The sequence below is a fragment of the Muntiacus reevesi genome, chromosome 1, assembly GCF_963930625.1.
Source record: "Muntiacus reevesi chromosome 1, mMunRee1.1, whole genome shotgun sequence".
NCBI classification, from domain to species: Eukaryota; Metazoa; Chordata; class Mammalia; order Artiodactyla; family Cervidae; genus Muntiacus; species Muntiacus reevesi.
This window is the reverse complement of record NC_089249.1, coordinates 61,794,128-61,814,292: the sequence shown is the minus strand read 5'-3', so window position 1 is coordinate 61,814,292 and position 20,165 is coordinate 61,794,128. Positions and strand designations below refer to the sequence as shown.

Genomic DNA, 20,165 nt, shown 5'->3' with positions numbered 1-20,165 from the left:
GGAAGCCCCCACACCCAGCGTGTTCCCAGACACAGGGGCCAGAGTTAGGGTCCTCTGCACCCCCAGGCCCTCGGGGTTCCCCCTGCGGCTGCTCAGATGGCAGCCCAACCACAGGAAGACCTCCAAGCGAGGCCTGGAGCCCAGGGTGAAAACCGCGGATGATAAAAGCTATGTTCTAGGAAACGAAGCCTCCCACCCAGGGACACAGAGGGGCTGGCGGGTCTGCCAGCTGGTCTGGGTCGGCTCAGGGCCTTCTGCCCAGGTGCGCCCTGTGCCCAGGGAAGGTGCCCACAGTCTTTCTCCCAAACTGAGTGCGAAGTCAAAAGTGTTACCTATGTCAATACATCGCCTGCTCAGACACACACACACGCGCACACACACCCCACAGTGAAGGTATGTGAATGCACGCGCACGTGTATATGTACACATACCAAGGGTGAACACGCCTCATTGGACAGCACAGATGAGGCTGCAGAGGCCGCCGACAGCCTTGCTCATCTGCAAAAGCCTTCAAGCAGCCTCTGCTCTGAAGCACGTGGCGGGTCCCTATGCCCCACCTGCTGGGACCCCTCCCTGGGCTGCCGCCCCCTGGGGACCCTGTGTCCCTGCACACCCCCCTCCTCCCCAGCTCCGGGCTGTCCCCAACGCCCCTCCAGGCCCCCTGCCCGCCCGCCTGCTCCCCAGGGCGCCCCATGGTCACCAGTTTGGACCATGTGCTCACTGCTGCTTCATTCTACCGGAGTCTGGAGTCTGGCAGAGACGGGGCACCCTAAGGCTGCCCCAAGAGGAGGAGCACGTGACGGGGAGAGCCTCGCGCGTGGGGCAAGGCCCAGATGACCGGCAGAGCGCTCCGCCTGCGTGCAGAGCTGTGGGTGTCCCCCATCCCCAGGCAGAGGTTCTGGACCCAGAGAGGGGAGCAGGGAGCCTCGGGCAACACCTACGGACTCGGGGCAGACTGCCGCTGGCCGTGAGGGTGGGCACCAGGGCTGCAAGCCTCAATGACAGGATGGCCCCCTTGACGGGCACAGTGCCTGGCCGAAGCAGACCAGCCCGGCGGAGGGGACGGCACAGCGCTTTCCCACCGGGAGGCCGCCGAGGCCCCTCCCCTGGACCGCGGACACCTCGGCGGCCGCCCACTGAGCACACTGTCCTGGCACGTGTGGGGCTGGGAGCTGCCCCAGGCACGCCACCGCCCTGGACTTCCGAGGGGCACCCAGCCGTCAGGCTCCCCGTCCACAGGCTGTGTCATCAGCAGAGCCGAGCTTCCCTGCCCCTGATCCCCCCTAACCTCTACCCCTGCTGGCTTGCCCTGAGGGCACCTGTCTGGGGATGAGCCCATCACCAGGCCCCCGGACGACCCAGTTAGGTGGAGGCCCGAGCAGAACGCAGCGCGGCCCCACCCCGGCCTGCGGGCTCACTCCCCGTCCGTCCGAGGGAGGTGGGAGACCGTCTGGGTGGAGAAGCAGAGGCGTCCTCTTCTGAGAGAGGCGGGTCTATTACTGGCCCTTCACAGGGAACAGTTATGTCAGCACCGCTTTCCAGTGTTAAAGAAAAACAGCGGCTGTAAGATAAAATGCTGGCATCTCAGCTGTATCCTGTCCTGGGTCATAAATGCCACACTGCAAAGCAGGGCACTAGAGACACAGCTGGTTGCCGAGGAGGGGCGGTCCTGAGTCCCCTCCCGTCCCCGCGCCCGGGGACCCCAGGGAGCGCTCATAGACATGGCCAGGGCTTGCAGAGGCAGGCGCTGGGCCCAAGAGCTGCAGCCCGAGGGCTCGTGGTCAGAGCCCAGCGGTCAGACGAGAAGATGCCAGATGATGGAGCGGGGGAAACCGCCCTGGGCGATACACGGCAGTGGCCACGGGTCGCCGTCCACCTGCCAGACCACAGAACGCACACCAGCAAGACGACGGAAGCCCCAGGAGAACTGCAGACCCAGGTTAAGAATAACTCGGGGACGTCAGCTCATCACTCGTGACGGACAGCTCCCCCCAGGTCAGGCGAGGAGCAGCATCCCTGTGGCGGGAAGGCGTGCGGGGGTCCCTCTCTATCTGCTCAAATCTCCTCCAACCCTAAAACGGCCCTTGTAAAAAGGGGACATCACATTTTTTAAGTGATAATATAACTACATGGTCCTTGCCCTTTGACCGAAATGAGAACGTGCCTTAATTTTTTTTTTATTGTGGTAAAATGCACAGCAGAAAATTTACCATTTTAACCATACAGCTCACCAGCATTAAGCAGCTTCACGCTGGTGTACTACCATCTCCAGAATTTTCTCATCTTCCCCAACTGAGACTCCGTCCCCGTGAAACACCCCTCCCCTTCCCTGCCTGCAGCCCGGGGCCCCCACTGCCTACTTTCTGTCTCCAGGGAAGTGATGGCTCAGGGACCTCATGTCGGTGCAATCGGACATGACCAGTCCTTCAGGGTCGGGCTTGTTCCCGAGTCACACGGTGCTCTCAAGGTTCATCTGTGTTGTTCCAGGTGTCGGGATTCCATCTTCTTGAAGGCTGTGTAGTATTCCCTCGTGTGCCGAGACCTCGTTTACCCACTCATCTGTGGAGGCACGTCCAGAACGTGCCTTTGGACGGAGCCAGCGAGGCCAGTTCCCCACCCCGGCCGTGTCCCACAAGCCCAGCACCAGGTCTTAACCCTCGGTGACCAGACAGGAAGGCCAGCCCGGGTTCTCCCCACGTCCCCAGCCCTCCCCAAAACAACTTTATCTCAGTAACTTTCAGGAAAACAACACCTTTTTTTTTTTTTTAATTAGATGGGAAAAAAAAAATCTGCTGGCACGCGACCAAAATATCTACAGATTAGTGGGCTTTGAAATCTCTTGTGCTCGCTCCCTTGTTAAACCAGGGAAACCAGGCACTGCTTTCAAGATACATTTCAAAAGCTTCGCAACGTGCCTTCTTAACACAAAAGTTAAGATTTAAACAGTAATACCACTAATTCCCCCGCAATCGAGCTTAAATAGAGCCGAATGGGAGATAATGAATGTCCTGTAGGAATCACATGGAAACTTGCATTATCACACGTAACGATTTTTTTTCCACATAATCTTGCCACTTAATAAGGCTACACCATACCGTGCAGGAGGAGTTTTAATGGATGCCGCTCGGAACTCAGCTGCCGTTGAAGACTGTCTCTGTTCTTAAAGGATTAGCGCCCGGCGATGTTGGGGGCCTTGTAGACACTAATTAACCAGCGCGAGGAGGTGGGTGGGTCCCGCCAGGCTCCCAGGGGCACAAGATTCGCTGGTGCTCACTGATGCTGAGACCCACCACCCGCCCCCCACCCAAAGAACACCGCCATGGGCTCTGCAGCCCCCACGGGCTTGGACGTGGCCCAGTGGCTCCGGGCTCGCCTCCCCGGAGGGTCTCTTTCCTGCCAGTGGAGACGTGCTGATCCTCAGGACAGAATGCATCCACCTCCCCAGCTTTGCCGTGCGGCCGGACCCCCCTCATGCCATCAGCCGCCTTCGCTCCTGGCACCCGCCAGCTGGGGCTGATGGCACGACTGTGACCCCTGCCACCCCGGGGTTCACGGGAACAGAGGCGCCTGGGGAGGGGACAATGACTGGGGGACAGGAGTCCCCTGGAGCTGGAGCTGATCTCCTCTCAAGACCCCTGGGTGGTCCCCCCAACCTGGGAAGGCGGCAGGAACACCCCCTGCAGTTGGGGCAGTGAAGGCTGGTGAGGCAGGTGCACGGGTGGAAACACGCCTGGGGCCCCGGGGCTGAGTGCGGCCTGGCTCCTCATGCGCCTGGCACGGGGCTCAGGGAAACACTGAATTCCAAACTCGAGGACCTAGGGCTTGTGTGCCCAGGGCCGACGGGGACGGACACTCCGGACAGGCCTCCAGCCGAGCCGCCTGTGGCCGAGGGAGCGCTCAGGCATGCCCGGGGGCACTCAGTCCACCTCCAGCTCCACCCCGAGGCTGGATGACCAGCTGGAGCGTGTTCTGTGGTCTGAGTGGTCGGAGCCCCACGCTGAGGGGTCCACCCATCACCTACAGCACTGCCTGCATGCTGGGCCCACACAGGCGGCGGGGACCACAGGGCTCTCTGGACACCCACAGAGGCAGCAGGATGTCCGAGGCAGCTGCTGACGGGAATGGTGGACCCCCCACAGCAGCCCCCCGACTACTGGGAGGAGCCCTGGATCCCCAGGCGCCAGCCTGTATTCAGATAGACACGCATTCATCATGGAGAAAACCAAGAAGGTCCCTGCACTTGTAAGGCCTGCAAGGCACCCCCCACCCCGCGTGCCCCTGGCTTATCTCATGGGCCCTCTTGAGGGGTCAGAGAGGCCTGCCATCTTCTGGGCAACCCGCAAGGCCACGCCTGGCCGGGTCCCAACCACCCCCAAGGCCGCGGGGGCCCCTGGGGGTCGTCCCGGTGAGTCCCCAGCACCCCAGGGACACAGGCATCCCTCCGTGGGGAGAGGAGGACCGCTTCCAGGGCCTGGGGCGGGTCTGCAGGCCCCCACACACAGTGGCTGGCAAGACGCTCCTGTCTTCTGGCAGTCATCATCATCAGCCTCCTAGGAAACCATGGCTCTTTGAAAGAGGACTTGGGTAGACAAGAAAAATAACAAAAATAGCTAAAAAGAAGAGCGGCGTGGATCGAGGGCGTATGCGACGCAGGCGAGGTGGTGTGCGCTCCTCCCCCTCCCAACCTCACGCCACAGCCGGGGGGCAGCCGGGAGCACCTCCCTTACAGACTGGGGGGGGCCCAGGGAGTGAGCCACGGCCACGGCTGGCTGGCGGGGAGGGTGCCACGGGGCCCTGCGGTCGGGCTCCCAGCTCCCCGGGCACCCGCCCTGGAGGCGGCGTGGGGAAGGGGGCTGGGAGCAAGCAGCACGCTGTCCTCCCAGAAGCGGGGCCCCCTCGCTCATGGGGACGCTGACCAGAGGGTCCCAATGGAGCGTCTCTCTCAACCCGGTAACTAGACAGACTCAGCCCTGCCGACCCAGGCCCCAGGCTTTCCCCGTCCCTCAGCCCACCTGCACAGGCCCCCAGGCTGGTGAGCCCGTTCGGGGCCCCCACCGGTCACGTGCGTGGACAGCCCCCGTAAGCCTTCAGCCGCACCCGTCTCCCCACCAGAAACCCACTCCCGACACTCGCCAGCGTCATTCGCTGCGACCCACACAGCCCTGGGCGAGCCCCCGCCCGGCCCAGCCCTCAGTTTCCTCATCTGTCCAACGGGCACTCCGTCCCACCCGGCGCCCTCCAGCACCTCCAGCGCCAGCGTCTGGGGGAACCAGTTCTGAGGCTCCCTTTAGATAAGCCCCGAGCCTGCCAGGGACACGGGTGTGAGCCCAGGCAGTTCCCCAGGGCAACTCCACGGGAGACAGGGTGCACGCGGGTGACTCTGCGGGCCAGCCGCCTGCTCCACTCCGGATGCTACCTGGGTCCGCATGGACACCCCCAACTGTGGCCGCAGGCAACGCGGCTGTCCTGCCTCCCCTCCCTTGCCCAGCAAGCTCCCAGGACGACCCCGTGTCCAGGATGCCGAGGGTGGGATCTCCACACAGGAACCAGATTTCACACGTGATCGCCCCAAGGGCTCTGCCCGGCAAGCCCCAAGACAGCAAGCCCCCAAGATCGGCCCCAGGAAACACAGGAGGCCTAGGGCTGGGGTAAGAGCATGGGGAACGCTCCCTTCGCTGCGTGTCCTGCTGAGTTCTCCAGGAAACTCTGCTGACCCTCGGGCTCCTGCGCCCCAGAGCCCCGGGGCCAGGTCCAGCCGCTCCGCCCCCAGAATGCAGCCGCGTGAGGGCTGGGGCAGGACGATGCAGGGAAGCCCCCGGCGACCACCTGCCCGCCAGCCAGGGGCCGTGTTGAGAATCTTCACCCCAAGGTGGGGGAGGGGGCGCAGGCGGCAGGGACCCCAGGCGGGGCGGGGGCCGGACCAAGGGCAGCCCCTCCCACTCACTCACTGCCGGAGCCACGGGATGCTCGGGGGCACCTGATGTCCGGACCCGCCGCCACCCCGGGCCCAGGCACAGACAGCGGCAGCACTCACGGGCACAGACCGGGAGGAGGAGAGCCCCGACTGGACCGAGAAGCCACGGGCTCCCACCCAGGACTCGGGGGCGCGGAAGTCAGTGCCAGATCGGACTGGACAAGCTGGTCTCTGGAAGGAGGTCGGCTCAGGACCCAGATAGCTCCACCCCAGGCCCCCGTGGGAGCACTCCCACCCCCCAGGGAGCCCCACCACGTCTGCAGGCGGGCGGACACTGGCTATGCCTGGGCCACAGGCAGCGCCGGCCACACCCCCGGTCACTCCTCCAGCAGCTAACAGGCGCTCCGGACTACGAGTCTCACCTGACCCTCCTCGTGGCCACCTCCTGGGTTCCTGTCCCCACCCCAGGCCAGCAGGAGACTTGTGTCCCCAGTGAGGGCGCCCTCAGGACCTCCCCCGCCTCTGCGCCTGTCCCCACTGCACGGTCAGGGCTTGAGGCATCTCCGGCCGCCCTCCAGGTAGACGGCTGCGTCAGAGGCCGTCTGATGATGGGGAGCAGGACCCCAGGGGCAGGCTGTGATGGGCCTGGGTGTCCCTCTCCTGCCCCCCAGTCTCTGGCTTTAATGGTGCTCCTCACCCAAGAGGAACCACCTTCCCTTCTAGAAGATTCCCCAGGCAGAGTATCCCCCCCGCCATGAACACCTTCCCAGTCTCAGTGAGAAGATAACTGAACACCCAGAAGTTTGCTCGCAGCGCCAAGACACACACTTAATGGAAAAAAAAAGAAATACGGAGGTTCAGCCAACGTGAGTCAGCTCGTCAGGATGACTCAGGAGCGAAGAGAATGAACGATACAAGAGACACGTTTGAATAACGTGCTGGGAAACTGCTAAGCTGGCAACCGACTATTCCAAGTGGAATCAAACGTGCCTCGTGGGAGGCCGGGCACCAATGCCAAAGTGGCTTTCACAATTTTCTTTAAAAACTGTAAGAAAAGAAAAAACAACTAACTTTCACACGTGCCGTCCATGAATAGAAGCAGAGTCCTGGCCCTGTGTGGTCAGCTCAGCCTGCAGATGGCCGGCCCCAGGGAGGGCGGGACACCAGGGCCTCTGAGGGCAGGATGCAGGGGTCTCCGGGGGCTGCCCCTTCCATCAAGGAGTGATGGGGTTCAGCGGGAGGAAGCCCCCAGTCCCCAGGAGAACCCCAAACACAGGCAAGGCCCAGGCTGGAAGGGGGCTGGTGCTTGCTGCATTAAGGTCTGCAAGGCCTCTGGTCCCGGGTGATGACATCAGCGCCCAGTCATGGGTGCATCATCTTCCAGCTCCCATGTGGTGAGCAGAACAGTGGACCCCAAAAGTAGGTCTACCCAGAGCCCCGGAAGATCTACCCAGAACCCCGGAAGGTCTACCTTACCCCAAAGGTAGGTATACCCAGAGCCCTGGAAGGTCTATCAAGAACCCTGGAAAGTCTACCCAAAACCTCGGAAGATCTATCCAGAACACTGCAAGGTCTACCTTACCCCAAAGGTAGGTCTACCCAGAACCCCGGAAGGTCTACCCAGAGCCCTGGAAGGTGATCTCATCTGGAATAAATGTCCTTGCAGATACAGTGAAACTCTCAGGATGAGGTCATCTGGATGCAGGTGGGCCCGAAATGCAAGGGCCCGCGTCCTGATAGAGAGGAGCAGGGGAAGGCCATGTGACGCAGGCAGACTGGAGGGGCGGGCCCGGAGCCCGGGGGAGCCAGGGCTGCCTGGAGCTGCCGGGAGCCGCCGGGAGCCGCCAGAAGCACGAAGGGGCCTGGAAGGAACCCCTCCCCCACCCCCGCAACATCTTGGCCTGGACTTTCGGCCTCCAAAAGGAGGGGACGGCAAACGTCCATTCTTCAAGCTCCCACTGTGGGCCTGGGTCCTGCAGCCCCTGGAAAATGACTGCCCACCTCTCTCTCCAGCGTCCCACATCGGAGGAAGGCCCCTTCGTTCTCCGTCGGCCTGGACACCAAGGAAGTGACTGCGGCTCCTGGAGCGCGGCCTGCGATGACCCTCACCCACCTGCACGACCCTCCGGGGCCCCTGCTGCCCAGAGCTTCAGCCCCGTGCCCACCGGCCTCCTGCTGCCTGGCTCAGCCTGTTTTCCGGGCCCAGAGCACAGTAGGCGCCCCTGGGGCTCACTGCCTCCACCACGACCCCCCCACGAGAGTCCCTGTCTGGCCGGAAAGGAACTCTCCGTCTTCTGTGAGCAAGAAGCCAGCCCCATGGCCGTAAATAGAAGGTAACCATAAAAATAAACACACGACCGTTAAAATGAAAAATGCCCACCCAAGCCCACATAAAGTCATCTCGTATGCACAGCCTACGTGCCCTGGCTTTGGGAAACACTGATTTATGGATGGAGGCGTGTTGAGGACTTCCGGGCCGCCCCCAACCCCCACCCCCGGGAGACGCGGCTTCTGCCTCAAGCTGGGACTCTGTGGGCCCAGATGCCAGACGGGAGACCACGTCTTTGCCCGAACACTGACGGAGTGTCTGCCCGTACGGGTCTCCCTGGGACAGAGGTGGTGAGACCCCCGCTCCCCGGCACATGTGGCCGGGCTCCTCCATGCACGCGCCCCTCCATCACCTGCATGGGGCCTCCTGGTTTCCTGTGGTCGCCGTAACAACGAGAGCAAACCACGGAAACTCATCCCGCTGATCCTGGAAGCCACAGGTCCAAGGTCAAGGTGTGGGCAGGGCCGGCCACTCTCTGGAGCCTCTGAAGGTGGGCATCCCTTGGCTGGTGGCCACATCGTTCATCTCCGCCTCTGTCTTCACAAGGCCTCTCCTGGGTCTCTTCTCCCCTAAGGACGCTTCTCTCTGGATGCAGGGCGGACCGCATCCAGGATGATGGCACCCAGAGTCTTACATTAACCTCACCTGCAAATCACACCTCCTCCCCAACCAGGCCCGCCCACAGGTTCTGGGTGCACGCGTCCTTTGGGGGGGCATTGCCCAGCCCTCAGCTGTGTGCTTCTCCAAGAGCCCAGCTCGTCACGGACAGGGTCCCACGGGCACCAGCACACAGCCTGTGCCTGGCATACTGCAGGCGCTCAACGCGTGCATCACCCTGGGCCGGTATGTCCAGCAAGGCTGTCGCCTAGGTAATCGGTCCCGGGGGCTGTGGCCTTGCAGGGGCTCCCGGGGAAGCGGGGCTCAGGACGATGGCGGGGGGCGGGGGCGGGGGTCCTGCAAAGCATAGCTAAGCGTCAGCGAGACCGGGGCTCCTGTCTCAGTGAAGCGTGCGGAGCCTGTTCAGCTGCTCCTGCGGTCGGAGGAGAAGAGAGGGAACTGGCTGATATAACCCGCCTTCTCCAGGCAGAGGCTGACTTTGAAAAGACCGTGTGACTGAAAGGCCGCACACCCTCCTCCAGACTCAGGAAGAACACAGGGCTGAGGGCGGGCATGTGTGATTGGGGTTGGGACTTCCCGCAGGGTCCTCAGGGACCTTCCGGAACCGGGGGTCCTGGGGACAGCGGGGCAGCGGCAGAGGGGGCCGCCCACAAGCTCCAGCGTCAGCTCCTTGTAGGACCCACGGTCACACCAGGAGACCAGGGCCCAGACCAGCCGCTGGCACCCTGGGGTCACAACTCCATCGCTGCAGTCTCACCCCAAGTCCGGCAGGGTGGGGAAGGCGGGCGCCACCATGCCGTCCACTCCGCCTGAGACCTCGGATCGCTCTCCCGAGTCAGGGAGCCAGAGCCCGTGGGACTCACCAGGGACGCGGCGGGTGGACTGAGCCCTCCGCAGTGACCACCCCAGGCCCAACAAGGACCAAGTCATTATTGGCCAGGACACCAGGGAGCCCCGGGTACTGAAGGTGGCCCTCCCAGCCCTGGCCAGGCTCCCCCAAAGCCTGCCCGAGGTGCCCTCTGACTGCCCACACTGTCCTAGGGGTGGCCAGCACGTGGCTGGAGAGGCACCGCCCTGACCGTCCCGCCCCGCCCTAGGAAGGCCTGAGATGGTCCAGGGTCTCCTGGCCCCGACCTCCACCACCAAGAGCACCCTGGCCTGGATGCCGGAGGTCGCATCACACCTGCAGGGCTCTCAGCAGACGGGGCGGGCTGCGTCTTCTGGATTAGACACAGAATAAAAAGGGCTCCCGTGCACCCCGGGGGGCAACAGACAAACATGGGCCCGGGACGGGGAAGGCTGGCCCGGGTCACTGCCCCACGGGTGGGCTGTGGGGACCACTGGACACACCCACAGCCCTCGGCTCGGCCTGGTCACACACGTGACTCTGTCCACGGGGCTGGGGGCTCAGCCAGGGTCCCCGAGGCACGGTCTGAGGCTGTGACCCACTTTCTCCAATCACGTGTGGGGCCTTCCTACTGAAGTGGGGGTGGTCTGGGTGGCGTCCCCCGAGCTGCCCGGGTGGCCAGAGGGGCTGGGGAACAGGGCGGCCTCCCTCCCGCTCCGTGTTTGGACAAAGGGCCACGTGACCCTCAGGGGACCATGCGTAAATCACCACGGACACCATCAAGGTCACCCAGCCGAGGGCGGCAGGGTGCATGCCGGCGTCCGCAGAGAGAGCGCGGGACAGGACAGCCAAGCGCCCGGCTTCCGCCCCGGGCCGTCGGGGCACTGATGATGTAGGGGCGGCGGCAGAGGCCGTGGGGACGGCAGGAAGCGGACGGCCCCGCACAGCCAGGCGACCGGGGGCTGCCCACCCACCTCCCCACTTGCCAGCGTCTGCCCTCTCCCCGCCAGAAAGGTGACCCTGCTTCCCCCGCGCACAACCACCCCCCAGCTCCACAAAGACACACCGGAGCCTGGAAGGAAGGGGCTGCTCAGGTCACCGCCAGGGGACCGTGTGGGCAAAGAACAGCCTCCGTCCACCGCCAGCCCCCGTACAGCCAGCTCAGGGGGTGAGCCTCCTGACCGGCAGCCTGGGCCAGCCTCGTGGACAGCATCTCAGCCCCAGGCCTGCCCCAAAGGCTTCCCGCCCTCGGGACCACGGAACGCGGAGGAAGCAGGCGGGTCCCGGCCTTCCTGCACCGGACTCTCAGGGGCCACGTGGGGACACTCCCCCTCCCCTGGGTGGGGGTCGGGGCGGGGCTTCACTCAAGCCTGGTCAGCAGCCGCCAAACCCCTGGAGGCTCGGGGCCACCCCAGCCCACCAGGATGTCAGGGCCCAGGCCTGCTTCTGGCTCCTTCCTGGACCGCCTCTGCCAGGAACACGGCCCTGACCCTCGGTCGGACGGGTCCCGGGGTGGCCTGCGGGGCTGGGCGTGTCCCCCACTCTCAGCCGTCCTGGGCTCCCATCTCCCTTGGGAAGCCCCTTGCCTCAGAGGCGGTTCTGGGGGGCACAGGTGGGCTGCGTGGTCAGAGCCCTTGTGAGGGAGAGATGGAGGCCCTGTCCCCCCAGGGGAACTCCCCGGAGCAAGGCCCAGCGTCCCGGCACGTGCTGGCGGCCGCAACTGAGGCCTCCCAGGCGGGGTGACCCGGGGAAGGAATCTCGGGGGACAGGGAGTGGGTGTGGACCGAGGCTGCAGCCTGAGTCCCTGGAGCGGCTCCATCCAAGATCCGCGTCCTCTTCAGCTCAGGAAACACGGGCTGGACCACCCTGCGTCTCAGGTCTGCGACCCTTTCCATCCTGCCAAGGAGCCTGGCGTCCCGGCGCTCCAGTGACTTGCCTGATATCACATGTCCACCCAGCCTCCCAATTCCAGAGGCCATCTGCCCAAGCACGTGTGAGCCACGAGCCAGGTGCGGGGTCAGCGGGGTGCGGGATGTGTGAGGGGAGGTCAGTATGAGAGTCCTGGGGGCTGCCGGGCTCCGGATCCAAGCAGAGAAGGAGAGGCAGTGAGCGCGCACACCGGCCCACGTCCCCCTGACCTCTGTGGCCCAGGCCTGTCGTGGGTGTTGCCGGGCCTCGCTGGACGTGGCCGTTCCCCGCTGGACGTGGCCGTTCCCGACAAGGCGGCCCCAGGGTGCTGGGGGCAGAGACGGGACCGCAGGGCCTCTCCCCTGCCTCCTGCCTCCCGGCGGGGCGCTGCTGCCCACGAGGGCCTGTGTCTGTGTGTGCGTCCATGCGCGCACGTGTTTACACGTCTGTGACCGTGCTGCCCGTGTGAGCGCCTGGGTGCTCAAGAGAGACGAAAGGGAGCGGGCACCGCGGGCCGGCGGGCCACCAGCACGGAAGGACAAGGGCTGCAGGGTCAGCACGCGCAGCCCAAGAGGCCCACAGTCCACTCGCTAAACGTGTGTGAACAGCAGCAACGCTACACGCAGACGCACGGAGACAACCTCGACGCGTTAGCTCACGCACGCTCACGCTGCACCTGCGTCTCCTGTAACCGGCTACTGACCCGTAAATGCCGAGATTAAGGGCGGCTTCCTGATCCAAAAGCAGGCTCTCGGGGTGTCTCACTCACTTCACGTGCCTACGGACATAACCCGCGGTGAGTGTTTAGTGGACGTAGCCATATCATCCAACCAGTCCATCCTAAAGGAAATCAACCCTGAATACTCAATGGAAGGACTGGTGCTGAAGCCTCAGTACTTTGGCCAACTGAGGCAAAGAGCCGACTCACTGGAAAAGACCCTGATGCTGGCAAAGACTGACGGCAGGAGGAGAAGGGGGCGACAGAGGATGAGATGGCTGGATGGCATCACTGACTCGATGGACATGGGTTTGAGCAAACCCCGGGAGACGGCAGAAGACAGAGAGTGCTGCACTCCATGGGGTCACAAAGAGTCGGACGTGACTTTGTGACTAAACAACAAACCACCATCTCCACACACACACACACACACACACACACACAGATGCATGCACATGCACACACACATACGCACACAGACGCACACACAGACACATGCACACACGCACACACATGCACACATGCACACGTGCACACACGCACACACACGACTACATCAGCGGTACCCCATTGCCAGGGACCCACCACCCGCTGCCCCCTGCAGCCTCGGCGGCCCTCCCCCATCGAGGGGTCCTGGCCACCCCACACTGCCCCCTCGCTGCTGGCACCCGCCTGTGCACAGGGCTACGTCCCCAGGACAGGCAGAAACCCTGGTGTAAAAGCCCGGTGTGCACAGGTGTGTAAATCAGACCCCGGAGCTGGCGCTCACACGGTCTGCTGCAGGGATCCCTGATGCCTGGCTCGGGGTGGAGGCCAAGACGGGGCCTGAAGAGCTTCCAGAGATGAGGGCGGAGAGTCCGGGCAAGGGCAGCCCTCCCGAGCCTGCACGCTTGTGCCCGGCCCGGGGGTGTGACACCAGCCGGCCAGGCCCCGGCGCCCCGGCGCCCCGGCAGAGTCACCCGTGAGCAGTCCCCCTCCGCGTTCACCCTGTCCAGCTGTCAGACATTCCGCAACGAGGCTCCCGTTACGGTGAGTGCGGGTTTTAGACTCTGCCACGTGGAAACGATACTACATGACGATGAGGAGCCGGGCTATTTCGATGCGGTCCCCAAGTGCCCCCCGGCTGGCCCCACGCCCCTGGCCTCAAAAAGGAACCCCGCTGAGGGGAAAAAAGGCAGTGTGGCCGGGCCCCTCTGGATGCAGCCGGAGGCTCCAGGAGAAACAGGCAGGCAGGGAGGTCCGGGCGGGTGGTCAGAAGCGGCAGGAACACGGGGCGTCTCAATCTTCTGCCGATGTGAACACCAGTCCCAGGCCTCTGTCCCGACCTTCCTTGGTCATCACAGCCTCTGAGAACCAATTGGGCACAGCCTGGGCCCCAAAACTCTCCCGTTCTTGGAAGCTCGACACGGGGTCCATAATCCTTCCCAACCCACGGGGGGCTGCCCTCAGGCATCAGTGCCCTGGAGACCCCCGTGTGTGTTGTAACCGGGGTGATTTTCTGCTCCAACAAATATATTTCCGATGGACCCCTGGGTGCCAGGAACTGTGCTCTGCCCACTTTTTAAAATAAGCTCACAGACGTAAGGCGCAGAGTTAACCCTGGACTCCTGACCTCATGACGATGACAGTGATGACCGCCCGGCGCACAGTCACGGCAGCTCACGGGAGACGGCGGAGGGGCTTCTCGGGGGTAAGCGTGCCGCTCCCCAGGCCCGGGCTCCCAGAACTCCGCTTCACTTCCAGAACGAGGCGCTAACTAAATAAACCAGAGTCGAATCCTGTTTACTCAACAGTCGGCCCTCAGAGCAGCTGTCCGATTCAGAAAGGACCTCCGGAATCAACGTCGGGTCCACGGCAAGCGTGTCCGGACGTACACACTCATCTCCAGAGACATGCTCTCCCGCGGAGGCTGTGAATCACACACCCACCCACCGCCCAGCTCTGCAGCCCCCAAGGAGAGGGCGACGCAGACAGACCTCAGACCCACAGCTGCAGGGAAGAGCGGACTGTTACTGCTCCTGTTACATCAGCAGCGACCCGAGGACCTGAATCTGCGCGGTGATTGAAAGGCTGGGAGAAAAATACCTTCAGGTCTTTGGTAGAGGGAGATGGAAAATCTTTTTCTTTCTTTTTCCCCTAATTCCTGCTGTTTCCTTAAGGCTGTGTTCAGCATCATTAGGGAATTAAAAGGAAGTCTCCCCTCTGCCCTTTTGGGGTGCAGCACCACGTGGGCCCTCTGTCCCCCAGTTAAGACGTTGCATTTGAAATCGGCTCCCCAGACCGCCCCCCACCCCCCCGGACTAGTTCAGAAACACAGGGCGCGTGCGGGCTGCGTCCAGAGGCCAAGGCCAGCCGGAGCTCCCCAGAGGAGGGTCAGGGCGTCCCGAGGGAAGAGCAGGAGAAGGCAGGGGTGTCCAGGTCCCCGAAGGCCCCGCCCCAGGCCGTGGCCCTCTCTCCCCCGCCCTCTGGGTGCCCGGCCCGGCTGGCCGCGGCGGGCAGGGCGCTCTCACAAAGACCGGCCCGGCCAAGACTGCAATCAGGGACCACAATACGCCTCTCTCCCGTCCACAGCCCTATTCATCTTCGCCAACACGGGGAGACAGACTGGCCAGAGGGGGACGGATGAGCCACGGGGTGACCCGCATCTGCACACAAAAGGCGGAGTGTGGAAAAGCGGCTCCCGGGGGGCCCCCCATTCTTCACCACTGAAAAAGCCAGATTCAGGGAAATGGCCATTTAAACAGCTCTCTCCCACCCGTCCGCAGACAACAAGTCACAATTGTCTGTCCGCCTGCCTCGCTCCCCACCTCCTGGGGCCAGCGCGCCTGGAAGGAAGTGGCCTGGGGCCTGCAGCCAGAGGGTCCGGGGGTCCCGTGCATTCAGGGTGGGCCTGCCCCCAGCCCCTGGCCCCCCAGCACCTGCCCAGGGCTCCTGACCCCAAAGGGGACAGTCAGGGAGGACAGGGTGCTTGCTGCCAGTCTGACCTTTCAGAGAGATGGAGCGCAGGGCACTCCACCCTGGGAAGCAGGAATGTGACATTCTTTCAGGATGGACAGACAGCGTTTCTAAGAATTGTAGAGGGCTGTGCAGACAAGCAAACTTCCCCCAAGCGCCTGCAGAGTGCGGACCTGCTCCGGGCCCCAGGCCCCACCTCCCTGTTCCTACACCGGCTTCCAGAGTGTCAAGGCACCTCGCGGAGGTTGCTGCCCAGAGCAGGGCAAACGCGGAGGTTTTTGTGCTGGGCTCTCCAATAACCCATCCTCAGAAAACAGCACCCTCTCCGAGCAAGATGAGGCCCCGAAACCCTGCCCTGCCCTGCACCCAGAGTCTTTGAATCCAAGAGACAGAAACTCTTCTGTCGATGAAAACATGTGTCTTGACCTTAAGACGCGGGGCCTCAGGAGGACGGCAGGGCCTCTGAAGACAGCAGCACCGGTCAGCTCCCACCGGGCGAGCGAAAGGCAAAGGCTCGGCCAGAGGCTCTCAGAGCGCCCTCTCTCACCACGACAGCGCTCAGATCACGGAGAATCTGCCTCTACACAGAACAACCCCCTCCCCGGGGGAACACACACACAGCCCGGCCCTTTCCACCTTAAAAGCAGTGAACTTCACAGGAGTCCCCCTTTCAAAAGAGATCCCCCTGAAAGCACAGCTTGGTGGGAAGGAAGGGTGAGGATCTGTGGTCCACTTGGCGGGCCCCAGAGTCCCCTGGCAGAGGGCACGGCTGGGATCAGCCTCTGGGCAGCTTGCTAAGCCCCCAGGGACCACCCACCCCCAGCAGAGCCAGCCGCTCCTGAAGCAAGCTGGTGGTGGAGGGCGGGCCTCCAGTTCATCTGAAACTCACCGGGCCCCCGCTCCTGAAGCAAGCTGGTGGTGGAGGGCGGGCCTCCAGTTCATCTGAAACTCACCGGGCCCTCTCGGAGAGGCTGGGCCCTGGGGGGGTGGGGGACGGCCCCTCTTCCTTCAGGGCCTGGACCCAAAACCAAGGGCGGGAAAGGGACACCAGGCCGAAGAGGCAGGTGACGGGCGGCCTGGCCTCCCACACCTACCTGCTTCTGGAGAGCCAGAGGCAGCTCGTTAATTAGGCTGGAAAGCAGCTGAACGCTGCACACCAGCCCTTTGTGAGGGCCGGGAGCTAACGAGGATCTGCCTGCGCTCCAGGCCACGGCGGTTGGGAGATGGGCTGGCGTGCCTTGCCGGCCGGGGTGGCATCGAGGGCAAGGGGCCCGGGGGCGAGGGCACGGCCGCCATGGCAGTGGGCGCCGCCCGGCCCGAGTGCCTGGGCCGGCTGTTCCACAAGGGCAGCCGGGCTGAGCCCAGTGCCCCCGGGCTGCCCTTCAGAGCCCGGGCCTCCGAGCCAGCAAGTGACCAGGAATGCCCCGGGTACTCGGATCCGCACTGCCCGCGAGCCCCGGGGTTCCTTCCCTGGACAGCAGGGGCAGAGCCGCCCCTCCCACAAATGCCTCCATCAACTTGCTCGACTCAACCAAGTCCCAAGAAAGAGATCCACTGCAGCGCGAGCCCTGCTCTCAAGCAGGCAAGGAGGACGGGGGGCCGGACTTGGTGCGGGGCCAGGCGCTCTGGCGGGCAAGCCCCTGCTCCTGGAGCCGGAGGGCCCCGGGCTCGCCCGGAAGGCGGCGCGGAGAGCGGGGTGCGGGCGCGCAGGCCTCGTCCGGGGCTCCCTCCGCCCGGGCCCGCGCCTGGCCCGCCAGCGTGGAGCACGGGTGCCATCTACCGAGAGCCGGCGGACAGAGACCGGGCGCCGCTGCCCCCGAGCCGTGCGGGGAAGGGGACGGCACGGCAGCCCGGGAGCGGGCCGGGGCCCGGCGGCACCAGACGCACCGAGGCCGCCGCGCCCGCGCCGCCCGCCACCTCGGACCAGGGGCTGAGCGCGGCTGCGGGATCCGCGCGGGGCCGGGCAGGGTGCGCGCCGGGCGCCGGGGCCCCGCAGTGGTGCCGGGCTGGCCGGGCCGAGCACAGTGGCGGCGGCCGAACGTGCTGGAAGCCTGGCGCGCGGGGGGACAATTACCTTCTTTCAGGAACTGCGCGTGGATCACCAGGACGAGGAAGCAGCAGAGCGCGGCCCCCGCGAGTGCCCAGAGCGCCTTCAGGAGCTGCATCGCGGAGTGCCCACTCGGCCGACGCCCCCCAAGTCGAGCAGCGAAGGTCCAGGCGCCGCATCAGCGCCCCGCCGGGTGCAGCCGCCGCGGCCGCCCGCTCTCGCCCTCCATCCGCGCCAACGCCGCGCTCCGCCGCGACTGGAGGTGCCGCTCCGGGAGCCGGGCTGTGTCTTTTTGGGCAGGGGGAGGGGAGCGGGCGGGGGCGCGGGGAGGGGGCGGGCGGGGCGGGGAGGTTAGCACCGAGGCTCGGGCCGCGGCGGCCGCCGCTCCGGCCGCTCGGCCACCAGCGCGGGCTGCGGAGCGCCGGGGGCCCGGGCGCGGGGGGGTGGCCGCCGCGGCCCCATGAATCAGCCCCGCCGCCGCCCCCGGAGCCGCGCCGCCGGCAGGACTCGGACGGCGGGCCGTGGATTGCGCAACGGCCCGACCGCCGGTCGCCTGTCGCCTCCCGCCGCTGCCTTCCTCTCGCCGCCGCCGCTCTCGCTCCGGCCCGGGGCTCAGGGGGCCGCGATGCCGCCGCCGCCGCCGCCGCGGAGAACCGAGCGCGGGGCCGGGGCTGCGCCCCGGGCGCGGGGCCGCCGCACCATCGCCGCCGCCGGGGCCCGCGCGGCCGGGCCCAGCCCGCAGGCAGAGAACTTGCGCGGCCCGGTGGCCCTCGAACGGTGCCGGCCTCCTCGCTCCCGGAGCCCGCGCCTCTGCCGCGGCGGCCGGTCGAGGCCCGGCCCGGGCTCCCGCGGGCCGCCTGCCCGGCTGGGCCGGTGGCGGCGGCGGTGGCGGCCGCGCCGACAGGTGGGGCCGGCGACAACGCGCGCCTCGCCCGCGGGACGCCGCCGCTCCGGCCCGTGGCGCGCGCCCGCCGCCCGATCGGCTCGGTCCTTCTGGGGAGGCGGCGGGAGGGGCCGCGCGGCGCTCGGACTCCGGCCCGCGCCCGCCGCCGTCTGCGCTCCTGCCGGCCCGCCGAGCCGCCGATGCGCACTGGGCCGCGGAGGGGACCCGGGGGACCCCTGCCGCCCTGCAGCGCCCCCGCCTGGCGCGCCGGCGGGTCAGGCGAGGCCGGTCCGGCCGAAAACCGCGGGTCGGGCTCCACCTAGGCGCGCAAGGGCCTCACTGCAGAGGCGGCCGAGGCGGGGGCTGACCGAGCGGGGATCGCGCCCCTGGTGCGCCCAACCTCCCCCCCACCCCTCCGTGCTCCGCGGCTCCCTGGGGACGGGGGTGGGGGCGGGGACCCGGCCCAGGACTGACCCGCGGCGGCTTCTGAAAATCTGCACCTCGTCCTGGAAACACACTCGCTGCACATTCCGGCCCCAGTAGGTGCCATCCTTCAGGCCAGCCGGCTCGGTGCGTGGGCCTCAGTCAATGCCTGGGGGCTGCGGTAGATGCAGGAGCGGGCCATTCCTGGCCCGGCCTCCTCCCACCTCTGGGCAGCGCCGGTATTCGCTACCAGCCCCTTTTCCTCACCAATTGTGAGTCCCAGAGCCAGGGTATCTGTGCCCAGTTCAGAGTCCCGGAGGCCAGTATCTAGGCCTCAAGGCAGTTGTTTGCCTGAATTGAATTTCAAATGCAATTCCAAATGCCCAGCAAAGAGCTTTGGCTGGGGATCAGAGTGGGAGCCTCTGCCTGATCCTAACCCCGACTGTGTGGGGTGGGTGGGACACAGGAGAGGGTCTTGGGGAGCCTTAGGCCTGGAGAGCAGGCCCCAGGAGGCCCCAGAAAGCTGCTTTCTGCCTGCAGGGACATTGGTGGGCAGGAAGGGAAAGCGGCCAGTCCTGGGAGCGCTCCTGGAGGTCAGGTGAGTCAAGGCCCTCCACCCACACTTGGGGACACAGACGCCAAGTCACTCCAGACCAGCACCGAGGTTGCTGCTGCCTACCTGGCCTGAGGTGCTGTTCCAGCCCCGGGTCGGAGGGGAGGCCGCTCCTGAAGCAAGCCCCCACACGGGCGGCGTCACTAGCCAGGACCCCTCCCTGGGGCTGGTCCACGAGACAAGAACACCGGCTCTGAGCCCCTACCTGGAGAAGTGTCTGCAGCCTCAGACAGGCCAAGCAACTCAGACCCTGCCTTGCACTCGGCGGGGTGGGCGAGCGCAGTCCTCTCTCCCCTTGCACGGACCCTCAGAGTCCTATTTCCTTTAACAGCCTCCTCCTTGGCCTTCACCCCCAGGCACTTTGCAGGAAACCCCCCTGCAGCAGCCCTTGGGGAGCCGCCCTTCCTAACAGAATAGAGCCTGACCTCCACCAAGGTCATTGCCATTTAGTCCTCACCTGGTGCTGCGCTGTCCCACTCAGAAGGCTTGAGGATCACCGGGAGCTTACTACACACACAACCCCCCGAACCCAAAGGGACCTCAAGCAGAAAGCAAGGCCAGCCTCCGACATCCTCTGTGCCCAGCCAGGTGGCTACCACTGGAAATTTTGAAAATTGCAAGTATTCTCCATTCCCCAGGATAACTTTTACAAACTAACCATTTCGAAGCTCCTTCTGCAAAGAGAACTAAGAGAAGACAGTTTATAAAGAGAACTATGGTGTAAATTTATTTTCAACAAGTGCGACAGGAGGGGCTGTGCCGTGGGGACCAGATTATCCTCCGGCTCCAAGACCTTCCACAGGGAACACGTGTGGCATTGCTTGTGCCCCGAGAGGAGGTGACAGTGAGAACTGGGGGCCCCGTGACAGGCGTCTGCAACAGGGGATTAGCCGTGCACCCCACAGAAGCC

The 20,165-nt window shown here is 65.0% G+C and overlaps 1 protein-coding gene across 2 annotated transcripts in view; it reads right to left on the bottom strand.

Moving 5' to 3' along the window:
* TAFA5 (TAFA chemokine like family member 5) overlaps positions 1-20,165 on the bottom strand; it is a 175,072-nt gene that overhangs the window by 84,892 nt on the left and 70,015 nt on the right. The window contains exon 1 of one of the 2 annotated variants that reach the window (XM_065924390.1): positions 17,364-17,592. The exons of the other annotated variant lie outside the window; for it this stretch is intronic. Within the exon in view, the coding sequence (XP_065780462.1) occupies positions 17,364-17,454 (91 nt within the window). The 5' untranslated portion in view covers positions 17,455-17,592. Of the gene's footprint in view, positions 1-17,363; positions 17,593-20,165 lie in introns of those variants that run through there. 2 annotated transcript variants of the gene reach the window in all.